The sequence below is a fragment of the Saccopteryx bilineata genome, chromosome 2 (genome assembly GCF_036850765.1).
Source record: "Saccopteryx bilineata isolate mSacBil1 chromosome 2, mSacBil1_pri_phased_curated, whole genome shotgun sequence".
NCBI classification, from domain to species: Eukaryota; Metazoa; Chordata; class Mammalia; order Chiroptera; family Emballonuridae; genus Saccopteryx; species Saccopteryx bilineata.
In genome coordinates this window covers 35,999,120-36,014,368 of record NC_089491.1, presented here as the reverse complement: position 1 = coordinate 36,014,368, position 15,249 = coordinate 35,999,120, and the positions used below count along the sequence as shown (strand labels likewise).

The 15,249-nt window shown below is 37.5% G+C and overlaps 1 protein-coding gene across 4 annotated transcripts in view; it reads left to right on the top strand.

Annotated features, from left to right (window-relative positions):
• The window catches only part of FRMPD1 (FERM and PDZ domain containing 1), an 89,811-nt gene that overhangs the window by 28,297 nt on the left and 46,265 nt on the right, over nt 1-15,249 (top strand). For 3 of the 4 annotated variants that reach the window (XM_066256714.1, XM_066256716.1, XM_066256715.1), the window contains one exon: nt 10,950-11,039. In XM_066256714.1, coding sequence (XP_066112811.1) covers nt 10,954-11,039 — 86 coding nt within the window. In that variant the 5' untranslated portion in view covers nt 10,950-10,953. Of the gene's footprint in view, nt 1-7,441; nt 7,538-10,949; nt 11,040-15,249 lie in introns of all 4 variants that reach the window. The other variant, XM_066256718.1, reaches the window with a different exon arrangement.

The following is a 15,249-nucleotide window of genomic DNA, read 5'->3' as shown; positions in this document are numbered from 1 at the left end:
AACATGGGGAATATAGTCAATAATATTGTGATAACTATGTATGCTGGCAGTTGGGTACTGGAAATATCAAGGGGAACACTGTGTAAAGTACATGAGTCTCTCACCACTATGCTGTACACCTGAAACCAATACAAAATAATATTGAAAGTACAGTTTAATTGAAAAAAAAAAAGATTGCCATGTTCAAATTTAGAAAGGCCGATGTTTAAAAGAGGGAGCTGATTTATTCTGGATGATGGTGGTAGGAAGAAGCATGGGCAGTATCATGGTGGAGGACCAAAGAGGCAGAGAGCTGAAATTCAGCTTTATATAATGAAACCGTCTAGCAATCAGACAGGTCCACAGTGAATGACAGGACAATTAGAGGCCAGATTACTTCTTGGCAGTGGGATTGTAGAACAGATTCAAATGTTTGGGGATTATCTGGGCTCTTATTTTCTTCCATTAGCCCAGCAATTCAGAGGCTAACACTAAAACCATTAGCAGGTCATTTTCTTGATTTTAAAATTTCCTGCTCAGACCTGGCTGAGGCAGGGAGCCGTTTTAATGGCTTGGTTGATGTAGTTATTTGTTTGGTCTTTGGGGATCCCTGGGTGAAGGCACATACCTGCCCACAGGCCAGATATATAATGCAAACTAATTCTTTTAATTAGAGTCGTATATGTTTATAGAAATCAATTAACTAAATTGTATTTGGCAGCAGTTTCTTAACGATCCCCTTTAAGTAATTGTTGCAGTTTGGTGACCTTTGAAAGCAATGGAAAGACTTGGTCTTCAGTCCTTAAGTATATGTCTGAGATCCCTGACACCTCTACAATCATTTGGTACCTGAAACAACGTAGTGGTCAGAGGTTGTGCTTTTTCCGGTGTTGTGGTTACTTCAGGATTTTCAGAAACTCCGGGGGATGTGGGTCTTTTGAATTTCAAGACAAAACACAACAAATATCATCAGGCCTGGTTCTTAGGTCTAGCCTCAAGTTGAGATGGGAAGAACTGCAGAAGTCATCCAGTCCCCCATATTCCATAGTAGTGTTCCTCCTACAGCCATGCAGAATTAGTTATTCAACGCCTGCTAGACTGCCTTCAGTGACCAGGATCTTCTTAATTCTTGAGAAAACTCTCTCCATCCTTGGATCCCTAGGAATATTAGAGAGGTCTGGCCTTTGCCAAGCCAAAGTCTCCCTCTCTGTGACATTATCCCCATTAATCCTGGCCCTGTACCCCAGAATCATGTGGATTATGTCTCTTCCACCTGGTGGCCTTTTGGCCATTTGTGAACTATGGCCTTTGTCAAGCAAGCATTCTCTGATTTTTCAAAGATATGGCTTTAATCTTATCATCCTAGTTCCCTATAAAAAGGTGCTGAAAATGTGATGCTTAGACATAAGACAAACCAAGTTAATATCCATATCCTAGAATTGCCAATTGACTTACTCCATTAAGGGCCTGACAAGGTAATTGATATTTAAAAACAATATCCTGTGGGCTTTGCTAGATGTTTATTTTCTATCCTTTGTGATTAGTTTCTGTGTTGTCAAGACACTAGAATCTATATTCTTGACCCTCCATACTAAGTCTCACAGAAATATGAGGTTTTGTGTCCTTGGGAAAGGACATTAAATAATCAATAAAAGAGCTTTTACAATAACAAGAAGATAAACAGTCCAGTAGAAAAATAAGGGGAAAGCAGAAATAGGAAAGTAACAAAAAAGAAGTACAAATGGCTATGGTGAATGAAAAATGTACAGGTGTATTAGTTATCAAATAACTTCAAAAGTATAATGAGCTTTAATTTGGAAAGTTGTTCATAATATATTTATAGGTTGAAAAATACAAAGTGAAGACCAATGAGTATAGCATGATTCTATTTTTGTGGACTATATATTGTAATATAAGTAATATAGGTCTCTATTGATTTAAGGCAAAGTTAGTGTGAACACCCAGCCAACAGTGTTAATCTCTGAGGGACTGGATTGATGCTTGAATTATGATACTTTATATAATTTTTAATGTGATGGAATGATGTCTGACATTTACTTTTGTTTTCTATAGGTCTCAAAAAAATGTATATATATATATATTTTTATATAATTTTATTTTTTTAATGGGGTGACATCAATAAATCAGGATACATATATTCAAAGATAACAAGTCCAGGTTATCTTGTCGTTCAATTATGTTGCATACCCACCACCCAAAGTCAGATTGTCCTCTGTCACCTTCTATCTTGTTTTCTTTGTGCCCCTCCCACCCCCTATCCCTCTCCCATTCCCCCCTCCCCCCCGTAACCACCACACTCTTATCAATGTCTCTTAGTTTCACTATTATGTCCCACCTACGTATGGAATAATACAGTTCCTGTTTTTTTCTGATTTACTTATTTCGCTTCGTATCATGTTATCAAGATCCCACCATTTTGCTGTAAATGTTCCGATGTCATCATTTCTTATGGCTGAGTAGTATTCCATAGTGTATATGTGCCACATCTTCTTTATCCAGTCATCTATTGACGGGCTTTTTGGTTGTTTCCATGTCCTGGCCACTGTGAACAATGCTGCAATAAACATGGGGCTGCATGTGTCTTTACGTATCAATGTTTCTGAGTTTTGGGGATATATACCCAGTAGAGGGATTGCTGGGTCATAAGGTAGTTCTATTTTCAGTAAAAATGTATATTTAAACCAATAATTAGATGCTACTTTCCATCCAATTAGCAAATATTTTAAATTATAATATTCAGTGTTTATGAGAGTGTGGATGATATTTACTTTTATTGTCTGTATTTTTCAAAATATAAATATATACGTTGATAATTAGGTACTAAATGCTAATAGTCGATATTTATGCAGGTCTGTCCTGGCAGGGGTGCAAATTGGTACCTTCCTGAAAGTAATTTGACAATACACCTCCAAATTCTTAACAATGAACATATGCTTAAATCTAGTAATATAATTTCTAGGAATTTATCCCAAGAAAATGCCTGGGATGTAGCCATTTACCATGAATAAGGATGTTCATTGTAAAGCTTTTATAATAATGAAAAATTGGAAACAGCACAAATGTCCAATGATAGATTTATTGAATAAATTATGATATAGTCAAAGCAAATAATACTATATAGCAATTTAAAATGATGATATAAAATATTTAAATATTAATATGGGAGGATGTTCATGAAATATTTAGGGGGAAAAGTATACTATCTCATTTTAATAAAAATTATAGCATGTATAAGCATAGAAAAAAATGAAAAATTAATTGATAACTGGGAGGTAGGATTATAGATAATTTTATTTTTACTACATTTTTCTATATGTTTTACAGTAAACATATACTCAATTTTTAAAATTAAGTTAAAGTAATAAAAATAGTTAAATAGTTAAATAAAATAGTACTAAGAATGTATAACAAATCAGCAATTCCTGCCTTACTTCTCATCCTCTGATTTCTTTTCTTAGTGGCAGCCTCCTTCAATTCTTCATTGAAAAACAATGAAGTAAATAAAGAAGAAATGGGATCCAGGAAATTGGGGATGAAATACAGAGTATATCCCCTAGATGTTTTCTGTGGGGTTTTTTTCTCCATATTTCTGAGAAATGTCCTTGCATTATTACTATTTCTTAATTTATGGATTTCAGGTATTATCTAATTATTATGGTAGATGAAGATTTAATTCTTATACCACTACACTAACTTTCCTGTACTATATCCTCTCAACATCTTATATCACTGTTTTTGAGAAATCATTTTTCAATATTTACATTATTATGACAATTATAAATATTGTCCATTGCTGAATCAAGTAGTGAACTATAATTTTGTTCCATTTTTGTACAACTCTCCATTTTTTTTTTGAATTTTATAATTTCCCCCCTTTTTTTTTTGCTTAGTTTCTCATGTACCTGTTGCTAATTCTTTCCACATTCTCTAACAGCCTCTCAGTGAAATTTTCTGCACAAACACATCAGATAATCTATTTATTTATTTTTTTCTTCTTTGCCAAATTAGAGGAGGGGAGATAGAGCGACAAACTCCCACATGTGCCCTGATTGGGATCCACCCGGCAACCCCGTCTGGGGCTGATGCTCTGCCCAACTGGGGCTATGCTGGCAACCAAGCTATTTTTAACAACTGGGTGGAGGCTCCATGGAGCCATCCTCAGCATCCCAGGTGATGCATCTGAACCAATTGAGCCATGCATGCAGGAAGGGAAGAGAGAGTGAGAGAGAAGGGGGAGGGAAAGAGGTGGGGAAGCAGATGGTTGATTCTCCTTGTGCCCTGACTAGGAATCGAACCCGGGACATCCACATGCTGGGTTAACACTCTACCTCTGAGCCAACCAGCCAGGGCCATTCTTATTTCTTTATCCTAAAACTTCTGTCTTTATGCACCAGCCTGTACAGACTACTCTCTAGATCTTAAATGTAGGTGTTGCCACATCTCTTCACAGTCATTCTGGATGTTCCTTTTGCCTCTTGTCTGTATTTCATCCCCAATTTCCTGGATCCCATTTTTTCTTTATTTACTTCATTGTTTTGCAACAGTACGTTCCCTAGTAGCATCCTGAGAAAGGATATATGAGAGGTTAATTTTTTGGGACCCAAACATTTGAAAATGTCTTTCCTGCTTGTTTGACTGTTTGGCTTGGTATGGAATTCTAGACTGAAAATTATTTTCTTTCAGAAATTTGAAGATAAAACTTCAGTGTCTTTAAGCTTCCATTTTTGTTACTAAGAAGTCTAATGTAATTCTTCTTCTCAAATGTTTGTATGTGATCTTTTTTCCCCTCTAGAAATTTTAAAGATACTCTTTTTCTAGTCTCTAAAATTTAAGTGTTATTTCTTGATGTGGGTCCTTTTTCATTCATTGTTCTGGGCAATTAGTAGATGTTCCTAATCTAGAAACAGATTTTTCAGGGAAATTTTATTGAATTATTTTACAATTACCTTACCTCTATTTCCTTTACTCACTTCTTCTAGAACTTTGACTTGGATGAATATTGGACCTATTGGGTTGATAACTATGCATTTCTGATCTATTCCATTTTTATGTCTTTGAATTTTGGCAACTCTGTGATATTTACTGACTACAGTTTTGAACTTTTTAATTGGATTTTTTATTCCACCCATATTATTTTTAATTTCCAAGTGTTTATTCTTATTTTATTACTTTTTTCCCCCAAAGGAAATCCTCTTTTTGTTTTGTGGATATAAAATGTTATCTTTCTAAAGATCTAAATTATAAGATTATTTTTTTTCTTCTGTTTCCTGAATTGTCTATGTTTCTTCTGATTTCTCTTTGTTTCCATTGTTTTCCATAATGCAGGCTCTCTTAAATGTTCATTCATGTTGATTATGGATAAACCTCTGCAGTTTGATGGCCACGCTAGAAACAAATGATTGGACGCTTTGCATGATAGATAGAGCTTATTAACTAATAGATTTCAATGCACAATGACAAACAGCTAGTTGCCAGAAATATCAATATCTGAAGTCTTTTTTTGTTTCCCCAGAAAAGGATTCTCTAGCCTATTATTTGGAATAGAAAGTCCTAGCTGCCAGTATTCTGGGCACTGGGCTAGAAATCTTATCATTTAGTATGAAGAGTTTTACTTAATCCTTCTATTTTCATTTCTGTACCCTCTATTCCAAGTCTCTCCAAATTTGAAGCCTCTCTTTTTTATTTCTTCAAAGAATGAGCCTCTTATCTCCAGTATGGTGGGGAAAGGTTGGACAGGGTTGCCTAGGGTGGGATAGTACCTGTGAACAATTGCTAGTTATAGAGATGTTTCCATATTTTCAGCCCTAAGCCTCATTCTTGCGGTCTCTAATTCTAAAGCCATCTTAGGGCAAATCAGCTCATTTTTTTTCATCAGAACTCCCTTCTGAAAGCACATAGATTTCTGTTTCCTTTGCTCTTCTAAGTTACCTTGCCTTTAAACAATTTCTATCTTCCAGACATTGTCAACATTTCATATCTATTGTCTTCTCTGTTGTTCTCTTTATTCTATAGGTTCATCTCCTTTTTTACTTCTTTACTATTATTTTTTTTTGGAAAGAGAAAAGATTAAAATATTGTTTTAACTCATCATGCTTAACTAGAAATCTGTTCTTTCTACCTTTTTAAAAATTTTTAAACAAAATTTTTTTTGTATTTTTCCGAAGCCAGAAATAGGGAGGCAGTCAGACAGACTCCCGCATGCAGCTGACTAGGATCCACCCGGCATGCCCACTAGGGGGCGATGCTCTGCCCATCCGGGGCATTGCTCTGTCGTGACCAGAGCCACTCTAGCACCTGAGGCAGAGGCCAGAGAGCCATCCTCAGTGCCCGGGCCAACTTTGCTCCAATGGAGCCTTGGCTGCGGGAGGGGAAAAGAGAGACAGAGAGGAAGGAGAGGGGGAGGGGTGGAGAAACAGATGGGCGCTTCTCCTGTGTGCCCTGGCCAGGAATCGAACCCAGGACTCCTGCACGCCAAGCCAACACTCTACCACTGAGCCAACCGGCCAGGGCCCAAACAAATTTTTTACTTATTTATTTTTAGATAGAGGAGAGAGAGAAAGAGGGGGGTGAAGTGGGAAGCATCAACTCGTAGTAGTTGCTTTCTGTATGTGCCTTAACCAGGCAAGCCCAGGGATTCAAGCCGGCAACCTCAGCATTCCAGGTCAATATTTTATTCACTGCACCACCACAGGTCAGGCTCTCTACTTTTATGATTTTAAAAAAGCAGGATGGGCCCTGGCCGGTTGGCTCAGCGGTAGAGCGTCAGCCTGGCGTGCGGGGGACCCGGGTTCGATTCCCGGCCAGGGCACATAGGAGAAGCGCCCATTTGCTTCTCCACCCCCCCTTCCTCTCTGTCTCTCTCTTCCCCTCCCGCAGCCAAGGCTCCATTGGAGCAAAGATGGCCCGGGCACTGGGGATGGCTCCTTGGCCTCTGCCCCAGCGCTAGAGTCACTCTGGTCTCAGCAGAGTGACGCCCTGGAGGGGCAGAGCATCGCCCCCTGGTGGGCAGAGCTTCGCCTCTGGTGGGCGTGCCGGGTGGATCCCGGTTGGGCGCATGCGGGAGTCTGTCTGACTGTCTCTCCCCATTTCCAGCTTCAGAAAAATACAAAAAAAAAAAAAAAAAAAAAAAAGCAGGATGCCTACAACTGAAGGCAATATTCAGAACTGATGTCCTCATTGTAGAGAAAAACTAGACATATCCCTTAATCTAAATGGAATTCATTTTTGTTTTCACCCAATGAGAGCAGCAATAAGAAAGAAGAATTTAAAAAATGAGGATAGTTTAAGGGACCTCTGGGACAACATGAAGTGTAACAACATCTATATCACAGGAATGTCAGAAGGAGAAGAGAGAAAAAAATAAAAAGGAGAAGAGAGAGAACAAGGGATTGAGAACCTAGTTGAAGAAATAATGACTGAAAACTTTCCTAACCTGATGCAGGAAAAGGACACACAAGTCCAGGAAGCACAGAGAATATCAAACAAGATGAAGCCAGAGAGACCCACACCAAGACACATCATAATTAAAACAGCAAAGGTAAAAGATAAAGAGTGAATCTTAGAAGCAGAAAGAGAAAGACAGTTAAGTTACCTACACGGGAGCTCACATAAGACCATCGTCTGATTTCTCAATAGAAACATTTCAGGCCAGAAGGAACTGGCAAAAAAGAGATGACATCTTTACCTTTTTGTACTGTTTTTAACGGAATTGTTGTCAATATTGTACTGGCTGCATAAAAAGAATGTGGAAGCTTTCCTTCTTTATGCTCTAGACTAGCTAAAATTGCATTTTGGGGGAAATAATCTAAGTTGACTAAAACAGCATTATCCTGAATTGGATCCTGGAACGTAAAAGGAACATTAGTGGAAAAAATGCTGAAATTTGAGTAAAGTCTGTATTTCAGTCAGTATTTTGGACCAATGTTAATTTTTTAGTTTTGACAAATGTACAATAGTTATGTAACATTAGGGAAAACTTAAGGAAGGGTATATGTAGAAACTCTCTGTATTAGCTTTGAAACCTTTTATATATCTAAAATTACATTATTCCAAATACTGTTTATTTTTTTTTCAAAATTTATTTAAGATTTTATTTATTTATTTTAGTGAGAGAAGCAGAGAGAGAGAGAGAGACAGACAGACAGACAGAGGAACATCAATGTATGTGCCCTGACTGGGTGTCGAACTGGCACCTCTGTGCTTTGGCACAATGCTCTTAACCAACCGAGTTTTCTGGCCAGGCAGAATAAGTTTATATTTAAAATGAAACAAAAATGATCAGGATGAGTTACATCTTATAGATGTATAAGAATTCACTTTTCAACCTGTCTGGGACTTTTATTTTAGGGGGAGGTTAGTTCTTTATTTTCTCTTCTATGGTAATTGGCTATTTAGATTTTCTGTCTCTTTTAGGTTCATCTTATACCATTTTACATAGTATACCATCTGTCTCATCAAGTTTCTCAAATGTCTTCATGTATTATTAAGCAACATAATTGCTTATAATTCTTATTTTTTCTTGTATCCATGGTTATTTCCCAATGTCATATTTTATTTTATATGATTATTTATTGGGTTATGAGATTGATTTGGTGACTTGAGACCAGTGTTTTAAGTGAAATAGACTAGAATAGCCATATATATATGAACTTTTCTACCGAATAGCCATATATATAGAACTTTTCTACCGGAAAGTTCTGTTCGTTTCTATTACAAGTTTCAACACATAAGCACATGTTTATTTGGCACATGTGTGCCTCTCTATTTTTATCACTTAATGTATACATACTGATGTAGCAAATTAACTAAAACAAAGTTGATTCACGTCAGTCTTATGTGTGAAGTGATAGTGTACCCATGGCTACTGATAAAGTTCATTTACGCCACTGTAATTTTTACGAATTTCAACAAGGAAAAAATGCTACAGAAGCATGTCTGTCACATCAACCATATTCCCCGGACTTAGCACCCTCCGACTATCACTTGTTTTTGTCCTTACAAAATTTTTTGAAGGGCAAAAAATTCAAAAATGAAGACGATATCAAACAAGCACTGGTTCAATTTTTTGCATCAAAAGATAAAACATTTTCCAAAAATGGGATATACAAATAGCCCTCATGCTGGCAAGAAATCATTAATAATAATGGCAATTATATTATTTAATAAAGTTTATTGACGGTAAGAAAAATTTGTATTTTGTTTTATTCCAAAAATGGACAGAACTTTCCAGTAGACCATATATATATATAGTTTTTGAAACTGGAATCTCAAGCACATATATTGATTTTTGTTTTGTTTTGGTAACTTGACAAAATCTATATCAAAGCATGAATGCATATAATTTTAACTTAATTTAATATTTGGGAACTTATGCAGATACATAATTGCATACATGCAGAAATGATAGATTACAGTATTATTTAGAATAGCAAAAGATTGGCAGTAACCCAAATATCTATCAAGAAAGGACTACCTTTTTTTTTTTTTTTTGAAGAGAGGACAGCTTTGCCTGACCAGGCAGTGGCGCAGTGGATAGAGTGTCATACTGGGACGCAGAGGACCCAGGTTTGAAATCTTGGGGTCACTGGGCTCATCCAGCTCGAGTACGGGGTCACTGGCTTTAGCCTGGGATCATAGACATGACCCCATGGTTGCTGGCTTGAGCCCAAAAGTCGCTGGCTTGAAGCCCAAGGTTGCTGGCTTGAGCAAGGGAAAACTTAAGGAAGGGTATATGTAGAAACTCTCTGTATTAGCTTTGAAACCTTTTATATATCTAAAATTACAGTATTTCAAATACTGTTTATATTTTTTCAAAATTTATTTAAGATTTTATTTATTTATTTTAGTGAGAGAGGGGTCACTGGCTCTGCTGTAGCCCCCCAGTCAAAGCACATATGAGACAGCAATCAGTGAACAACTAAGGTGCCACAATGAAGAATTGATGCTTCTCGTCTCTCTCCCGTCCTGTCTGTCCCTACCTGTCCCTCTCTCTGACTCTTTCTCTGTCTCTGTCAAAAATAAAAAGAGAGGACAGCTTTTTAAAGTACAATACATTCTTTCATATAAGATAATAATCAGTTGTCAGAAGAAGCACTCTATGTATTGGTGTGGAAAGATATCACGGATATACTATATTCTAAGGAGAAGAAAGCATGGTGCAGAACAATGTGTATGGTATACTATGCGCATTGTGTTAAAAAGAGGAAGCATAAAATCTATATTTTTATTTGCTTGTATAAGCTTAAAGAAACTCTGGAAAGACAAATAGAGGAGAGCAGTGATTACAAATGGGTGTGGAAACTGGGTGGATGAAGGCCAGTAAAGATAGAGGGGAGACGTTTCACTGCACTTTTTTTTTAATTGTGTTAAGAACAAACACACTTAACATGAGATCTGCCATCTTAGCAAATTTTTAAGTGCACAATACAGTAACTATATATTCTTTTTATAGTCTAGAGTTTGAAATATATAAATGAATTACCTATTCAAAAATTAAATATAAACTAGTGAGCAAAAGAAGCAGCACCCAGTAGAATAAGCACGTGTGTGCCCTTCCTGACGCTGGCAGGACTGAGCTACGCTGTCCAGGTACACACACAGTGGGGGTGGGGCAGTGTCAGGCAGTACGGCATGTCTTTTACACTGGTCCCAGTCACAGTTTGAGAAACTTTACCTATTTTATAACCCAAACCTTATGTTTAACTGTTTAAGATGTAAGGCCGTTCTGTTTACCATAAGACTGTGGACTCCTCAGGGCAGAGGGCTGCTAAGGTTGTGTACTCTGTGGACACTGAGCACATATTTATGTTCATTTCAGGTGGAAGAAGAGCCCTAGTTATTTGATTAGCATGTCTTAAAATGGACAAATACAGGAAGCATCATACTGACTTGTCAGAATCCTCTTCAAAATATGTTTACTGGCCTCTTAAGAGAACTCTTTTTCCTTTCAGATAAATGGAAGAGCTGGAGACACGGAGAGCACACAGAATAGAACAAATGGTGGCAAGATGGCTTCGGCGCTCCCGGGACAGCTCAGCCCGGTAAGGCTCCTGGGCAAGCAGAGATTTCTGTCTGCAAAGGTTTGGTGTCCAGAGGGGAGGAGGTTTTGCCACTCTGGGCAGTGCCTGGGGATCACTATCTTCGGCTGGCATTGTTCTTACACCATATGGTGAGGGAAGTACAATATAAACAGGTCAGCAATTTTGCTGGAGTGCCTTTCTCTACACTGTCCCCCTTCCAATTCTTACCCCTCTGTCACTCAGATGTGCACTCAGATACACAAACACACTCACGCCAAACTCATTCACACGTTTACAGAGACAGACTCACACACCAACACATTCATACTCACATGCACCTATATACACTCTGGAATATACACATTCATAAACATAGTCCTTCGAACACACACTCATGTATGCTCGCTCTCTGTCTCTTTCCCTATCTCACACACACCCCTTGTCTTCGTACTTCATGTGAGGGGCAGACAATCTGCTGTTTATACTCTTGCCCAGTCTTTGTTTCTAGCAGCTGTTCCTTCCTTGCAGTCCCTGTTTCATTCTAAACAAAAATAAAATGAAATCAAATACAGATCTGATTTGACTGCTACAAGAGAACTTAAAATATGCTCTGTTTCAAAGCATTCATTTTCCGTCTCAGATTTCCCATCTGGCCCTGCCACACAGATGAAAGATCACATGTCAGGTGTTTCTGAGACACACATTCTTCCAAAGGAACTGGAAACAGCTGTTCTGCTGCTGAGCAGTAAACCTTGCTCAGAGCTGCACAGCCCTGTGGCCAAGTGCTCCGATCCTCACACACTATGATGAGATAAGGCTGGTAGAATTAGCCCCATTTTACAGATGAAACAGCCAAGGCTCAGAGAGAGACTTGTATAGGACCATTGCCACCCTCTCTTCTTCACTCAGAAACCTTTAATGGGTTTTCATTTCTTTTAGGATGAGTTTAACATTTTGGGTTTGGCATTCAAGGCTCTCCATGATCAACCTGCTATCGTTTCCAGCTCTTTGTCTTCTTACTCTGCTTCTTTCACATCATACTGCAGCTAAAATAACCTACTCATTATTCCCTTCCTGTAAGCACTTCTGCCCCCCTTCTACCCTGTAGTTAGACCTGGGCTCCTGTGTCAGATCCTTTCCTCCCATCTCCACCTGTCCGGAACCAACCCACAGTGCAAGGTCTGACTCAAGTGCTGTGTCGCCTGTGAAATGGTCCCCAGCCCACAGAGTTACTTTCTCCCATAGGGCCCCATAGTATTTGATTTGTAGCACTGGCATTGCGCTCCGCTTAGTGTGTTCAGCTTAACTGAGCATATCCCTTTTCTTTCCTTTAGATTGTAAGCTCTATTAGGGCAGGGAAAGTATCAGCCTCATCTCATAGCCCAGAGGTGATTGAATTCCAGGAGACTGCAATTCTCCTGGTTAAATCAGGGGTCCCCAAACTGTTTACACAGGGGGCCAGTTCACTGTCCCTCAGACCGTTGGAGGGCCGGACTAAAAATAACTATGAACAAATCCCTATGCACACTGCACATATCTTATTTTAAAGTAAAAAAACAAAACGGGAACAAATACAATATTTAAAATAAAGAACAAGTAAATTTAAATCAACAAACTGACTAGTATTTCAGTGAGAACTATGCTCCTCTCACTGACCACCAATGAAAAAGGTGCCCCTTCCGGAAGTGTGGCGGGGGCCGGATAAATGGCCTCAGGGGACCGCATGTGGCCCGTGGGCCGTAGTTTGGGGACCCCTGGATTAAATAGTGCTTGATGAACAAATGGGAAAACTGCTAGGTGCATTGTTTCCTAAAGTTGGTTCTTCAAAACCTGGAGTGATGCAGCTCCTTGAAAAAGTTTCATGGTCAGATCTGTTTGGGAAGTGATGCAGCCTATATCCTACTCAAACTTGCCCCCATTTGGTGATTCATAGTGCATTTTAGCACATTAGAGGCTCTGAGAACTCCTGCAGAAAAGAGATGGGAATAACTTTAACTTGTTCTTGCCTAAATATTCAACCTTGGAACTCTCTAATATTCAGCTTCTCTCACTGACTATCAATAAAATGTAACATTGATCTCTAGGAAGTTATATATTTAGTATATATACAGAATTGTGCAACAGTCCCTACAATCTGATTTTAGAATTCTTATTTTCAATGCCCCCAAAAGAAACTTCATACCCACTACCAGTCATTCTCCATTTGCCACTCCCCTATTCCAGGTAACTACTCATCTATTTTGTCTTTATAAATTCTCCTATTCTGGATATTCACATTAAATGGAATCATATGATACGTAGTTTTTTGTGACTAGCTTCTTTCACTTTGCATAATGTGTTCAAGGTTCAACTATATTGTAGCATATATCAGTATTTCATTCCTTTTTTATTCTCAAATAATATTTCATTATGGAATATTTACTTTGTTCATAAGTTAATGTACACTTGGGTTGTTTCTACTTTGGGGCTATTATGAATAATGCTGCTATGAACATTTGTGTACAACTTTTTGTCTGAATTGATGTTTTCATTTCTCTAGGGTAAATATTTAAGAGTGGAATAGCTGGGTTATAGAGCAACTCAATGTTTAACATTTGAGGAATTACCAAACTGTTTTCCAAAGCGCTGTGCCATTTTCTTTGTTTGTTTGTTTTACATTTCCACTAGCAGAGTATGATGGTTCTAATGTCCATCTTTGTCAACACTTGTTATTGTCTGTCTTTTTTTATTGTAGCAATCTTGGTGGGTGTAAAGTGGTATCTCATTTTGATCTGCATTTTCCTGATGGCTAATGATGCTAATGAGCATCTTTCCATGTCTAGAGAGTTTTGTTTTCCAAGTGCTTGAGACAGGGAAGAAAAAGAGGGAAAGGTTCCTAGCAGTGTCCATGGAAGATGTAATTTCTGTGTTTCTAGGATAAATCACAAGTAGCCTTAATTAAATTGCTTCTCATCTCTAATTCTGCACCTTCAATACAGGCTCAGTTCTTGGTGTCCTCAGATTACTTGGTGATCAAGAAGGGAAAAGCTAAGTTTGGGGTATATGATTGCAATTTCACTGGAGTAGAGTAAATGGTATTACCTACCACTCATTTGCTTAATCAAGAACCCTGAGAGTCATCCTGAATTTTTCTTTCTTCTTCACTCTCTAATCTCCCAAAACAGTCTCTATGATGTGTTTTGAATTTCTGTATAAATAATGTAATACAAACTACTTTATAAAAGCTGAAACATAGTGACATTACATCATAAACTAATTTTTAAGCATTTGGTTTGAACTTAATTGGCATCTTCTTAACAGCTTTGTATAGCTGTAGAAGTGATAAAATAAGAAAGACTTAGTATATTTGTCTACTTAATTATACCAATTTTTTTATCTTCTACAAAAGTTTTGGTTTTAGTGTTAAATGGTATTCTCTTGGCAGTTTCTTCGGTTGCTTTTAAGCTTAGAAAATCCTCACCTAATAATTAATTTAATTAAGTTAATTAATTTCCAGTTTAATAGTTAAAATACTTTGCATTTAATTATCTAATTTTTTATTTTGGTATGGGCTATGAGACGAAGATCTAACTTGCTTTATTCCAAAGTAGAAAGTAGTTTGCCTCACCATTAACTATAAGTGATCTTTCCTTTCTTTGCTGATTTATCACCCCTCTTTTATCTTACATGAAATTCCTGAGTCTGTGAGTGGGAAATTGGATCTATTTCTAGGCTAGCTCTTCTATTCCATTGATCTAATTTTCTGATTTCACACACCTGTATATTAAAACTATTTATATTTATTATCTACTAAATTAGACTTTTATTATCCTTGTTTTCAATTGTTTTACTCTTACCTGCCCATTTTTTATTAGAAAATAGAATTGAGTACATTAGATAATTTTATTTTATTATTAAAACAATTCAGCATAAGAGTTACTGGATTTTCTTATGCCTAATCTGGAAATGTTAGTTCTATAGAGCAAGATATAAAGAAACAAAGAGATTAAAGCAACTTGATGTCTTCTACTTGGTGCTTAGTTTTATCCCCAGAGCTGTATAAGATGATTTCTTTCAGCCTTCCTTGAATCTTGCTACTAATGTGCACACACATGCACACACATGCATCATGGCATCTTAGTGTCAGAGCCCTTGCTGTTGGTTTCCAAATTTATGTGTTCATTCCCATCGTCTCTTTACTAATTCTAGGGATGGCCTTATTAGACGTTTCTAGTACTTCTGATGACGTAGA